The sequence below is a fragment of the Brachypodium distachyon genome, chromosome 1, assembly GCF_000005505.3.
Source record: "Brachypodium distachyon strain Bd21 chromosome 1, Brachypodium_distachyon_v3.0, whole genome shotgun sequence".
Classification (NCBI taxonomy): Eukaryota; Viridiplantae; Streptophyta; class Magnoliopsida; order Poales; family Poaceae; genus Brachypodium; species Brachypodium distachyon.
The window spans coordinates 39316825-39320904 of record NC_016131.3 but is presented as its reverse complement, the minus strand read 5'-3'; the positions used below and the strand labels follow the sequence as shown (position 1 = coordinate 39320904).

At 54.4% G+C, this 4080-nt stretch overlaps 1 protein-coding gene across 1 annotated transcript; it reads left to right on the top strand.

Annotated features, from left to right (window-relative positions):
- Positions 1-858: 858 nt before the first annotated feature.
- LOC100832398 (proline-rich receptor-like protein kinase PERK13) lies at positions 859-3794 on the top strand. The gene is made up of 6 exons (XM_010229389.3): positions 859-1792; positions 1909-2418; positions 2584-2670; positions 2800-2870; positions 2948-3340; positions 3418-3794. Exons 1-6 carry the CDS (start codon positions 859-861, stop codon positions 3655-3657), a joined length of 2235 nt encoding a protein of 744 aa, XP_010227691.1. The 3' UTR covers positions 3658-3794.
- The last annotated feature ends 286 nt before the right edge of the window (positions 3795-4080 follow it).

The following is a 4080-nucleotide window of genomic DNA, read 5'->3' as shown; positions in this document are numbered from 1 at the left end:
CATGTGAGAGAGAGAGAGAGGTGGGTGTGACGGGGGCTCGCCCCCTTTCGCTCTCTCCACTACGTCGCTGACCATATGGCAGCGGGGCTTGCCTCTGTGTGTGTGTGTGTGTGTGTGTGTGTGTGTCTCCACCAGGTGGCAGCGGCGGCGGCAGCAGGCGGCGCGCCACGTGGCAGCGGCGGCAGGCGGCGCGCAATGTACTTCTGGCGAGCGAATTTTTTTCTTCAGCGCACTGTAGTAGGAGGCGCAGTACTCTCGAGACCAATCAAGCATTTCTCTTTGTAGTAGTGAATGGAATGGTGCACAAACAACGTTTACTTCATAAGTACTGGATGGACAATAGAGGTTTCAACCAAAAATAGCAACAAGGAGGACAAAGCTCACCAACCTCCTACTTTCTTGCGAATTATTTTACTTTATGAGTTCCTTTCTTCTAGCGCTTAGAAGAATTCTAACGCCCAAATATAGCAGCCAAATCTTTAGTTAGCTAGGTTGGTTGTTGTTGATGCTCCGGTTGTCCCTATTCTTAGACACTCGTAAGAAGTCTTGTCTCTTTTCGTTCCTCTTGACGACCAAAGTAGTCGTTTTTCCTTGGCTTCCGGCAGGTGAGAATCCGTGTGCACATGGACACGATTGAATCAATCTGTTGAAGGGAAAGATGGTTGGCGAGGAGCTGTACTAACATAGAATGGGGAGAAGCAAGTTTGGGGATCACAGTCCATCTGGAGGTGCTGAGGAAACCAAGGGAGAGTTGACGACAAACGTGGCCAGGAAAAGGTGCTTGATGATTTTCGCAAGGGAAGCACCCCGAGGAAGCTTTGATCACGAAAGGGATCACGTCAATCTGATTGAGAAAGCATGTCGCGGAATTTAGCCGCGTCGCCGAGCTTATCAGAGGATGCAAGTGATGAGCAGTCCCATGATTCCAACGCCGGACCTCCACCCCAAGGCTCCAGATCAGGCTCATCTTCGAACCGGAATAATAATGGTCCTCCACCATCGCCGTCTTCAGGATCTGGGGGCTCAAGATCCTCCTCATCGTCTTCCTCTAATAACTCACAAGGTTCGCGTTCCTCCAACTCTCCTCCACAATCATCAGAATCAGATTCATCGCCATCGCCGTCAGGGTCGCCCTCCCGCTCTTCTTCGAATGATGAAAATTCCGACTTTTCGTCGCCTCCAGCTCCGCCGTCTGACTCCTCCTTTGGGGACAATGATAATTCCAACTCTTCGTCACCACCGCTGCCCTGGTCCCAGCAGTCAGAAGGCTCAAAGCCTCCTCCTTCTCCACCGTTGCCCCGGAGCCCTCCCGCACCATCATCATCCGAAGCCTCTCCGTCTCCGCCGCCACTGCAATCGAGTAATCAGCAAGCAGAATCTCCACCTTCTGGTGCTCAGCCATCGCCTCCGCCGCCAGCAAACCATTCGGTGGTCTTCATTCCGATCGTGTCGTCGTCCAATAGCCATCCCGGAGCACCTCCCGGGCTTGTCACCACCATGGCACCGCCTGGCGCCGTGGGTGTGATGTCTTCTCACCTCCCAGGTTCCATGCCCGCTGCACAAAGCGGCACCGACAACGGCGCCATGCAGGCAGCTGCTGGTTCATCGGGCACCACAGCTTCATCATCGTCCTCACAACACTCCCCCGTCGACTCATCGCCAGCAGTGAGTGGCCAGGTTGCCGCCGCCATTGCCGGCGCTGCGGTCGCGGGTTTGTTGTTTGTCATCATAGCCATTGTCTTCATCGTGACGAGGAAGAGAAGAAAGGTGGATGGACTGGTTTATCACTCGGGTAACTTTATTTTCTTCCTATGATGATATACTTATATGCTCTTAGTTTCAAAACATATACGTTAACGTTGCAGGTAATTAACAACAGAATTACTGTATGCGCGTACGACATTGCAGATGGGAGCTTCTACATGCAATCGTCGGGTCAACTGGTGGGTTCGAGCCGCCACCCGTCGGGGGTGCTGTACGCGGCGCCGCCGGGAGCGTCGGGCGGGTTCTCGTACGGGCCTCCGGGCACGACGGACAGCTTCAGAGGAGGAGCACCGGCCGGGTACTACCGGTCGGGCAGCATCGAGGCGGCGGCTGCGGCTGCTGGATCCAAGTCTTCCTTCAGCTATGAGGAGCTGACGAGCATCACCAGCAACTTCTCTCGCGACAACGTGATCGGGGAAGGCGGGTTCGGGTGCGTGTACAAAGGGTGGTTGGCCGACGGCAAGTGCGTGGCCGTGAAGCAGCTCAAGGCCGGCAGCGGGCAGGGCGAGCGCGAGTTCCAGGCCGAGGTGGAGATCATCAGCCGCGTGCACCACCGGCACCTCGTCTCGTTGGTTGGGTATTGCGTCGCGCAGCACCACCGGATGCTCATCTACGAGTTCGTCCCCAATGGCACCCTCGAGCATCATCTGCACGGTACGTACTACTCTCTCCGTTTCATAATTCTTGTCAAAATATTGCATGTATCTAGACGTTTTTTAAGAATAGATACATTCATTTTTGACAAATTTGAGACAAGAATTATGAAACGGAGGTGTTAAACTCTAGTGCAGAGATTCAGTTCAATTGCGTGCAATGCAGGACGCGGTGTGCCGGTGATGGATTGGCCGACGAGGCTGAGGATCGCCATCGGGGCAGCCAAGGGGTTAGCGTATCTGCATGAAGATTGTATGTTAATATTCTCTTGACATATGTATTTTTTCGTGTTGTGAAATGCACACTAATTAATTGTCAATCGATACGAAATTGAATGGTTTTCTGATGACGTGACGTGACGTACGTACGCTTTGCATGCAGGTCACCCGCGGATCATCCACAGGGACATCAAGTCGGCCAACATCCTGCTGGATTACTCGTTTGAAGCACAGGCACGAGATACATACATATATACATATATGCATGCTTGGTGTTTTTAATTTCCTCTAATAACAGATTATATATGTAGGTTGCGGATTTCGGGCTGGCGAAGCTGTCGAACGACACCCACACGCACGTGTCGACGCGCATCATGGGCACGTTCGGGTACCTGGCCCCGGAGTACGCGTCGAGCGGGAAGCTGACGGACCGGTCGGACGTCTTCTCCTTCGGCGTGGTGCTGCTGGAGCTCATCACGGGCCGGAAGCCCGTGGACCAGGACCGGCCGCTCGGGGAGGAGAGCCTCGTGGAATGGGCCCGCCCGGTACTGGCCAGCGCCCTGGAGACTGGAAACCTGGAGGAGCTGACCGACCCGCGCCTGGAGGCCCGCGGAGGGTACAACAGGGCCGAGATGACGCGGATGGTGGAGGCCGCCGCTGCCTGCGTCCGCCACTCGGCCCCCAGGCGGCCCCGCATGGTCCAGGTACGTACGCGGCCCGGCCCAGCATGCATCCAGCTGCTCCGGTGTTGAAACTGTGATTAATGAATTTTTGGTCTCAGGTGATGAGGGCGCTGGACGTGGACGTGGACGAGGGGAGCATGTCGGACCTCAGCAACGGGGTCAAGGTGGGGCAGAGCCAGGTGTACAGCAGAACGGCCGGCCAGCAGGAGGCCGCCATCGAGCAGCTCCGGCGCACGGCCTTCGCATCCGAGGAGTTCACGGGCGAGTTCGAGCAGTCCAGGGAGTACGAGTACGACGACTCCGGTACCACGATGCGCCGGGGACCGCCAGTAGGGTGACGATATCGATCAGGCCGCAATTTACTGCGTAGCTAACCCTTTTTCCCACTGTTGTAACAATATTTAGACTAGCTAGTCGCCACGGACCCCGTGTGTATTCTCACAGGCTATTGATACGTTAGACATTTGTACAATGACAACACACCATATACATAGTAGCTACACAAAAGGAAATTACAGCTTCATTCAACACTCTGACTCGATACAAACGTAATTACGAGGAAAACAAATCAATGGTAGCCCGGCTAATAAAATTTAAATTGCACGTAAACACAGAAATAGGCGCTAGGTAACAGAAAACACGGCACACGCCACATCGTCCACAAGGATGAAATCTCTTCAGTGTTGTGTGACTCACTCTTCTGCAAGACCCGACCCCGACAATGTCAAGGATCATGTCACCTGTACGACGACATTGTCCAC

Coding starts and splice junctions, on each gene's coding strand:
- LOC100832398 (XM_010229389.3), top strand. CDS start 859: ATGTCGCGGAATTTAGCCGCGTCGCCGAGCTTATCAGAGGATGCAAGT. Junction 1,793..1,908: donor TGGACTGGTTTATCACTCGG/GTAACTTTATTT, acceptor ACGACATTGCAG/ATGGGAGCTTCTACATGCAA. Junction 2,871..2,947: donor ATTACTCGTTTGAAGCACAG/GCACGAGATACA, acceptor TTATATATGTAG/GTTGCGGATTTCGGGCTGGC.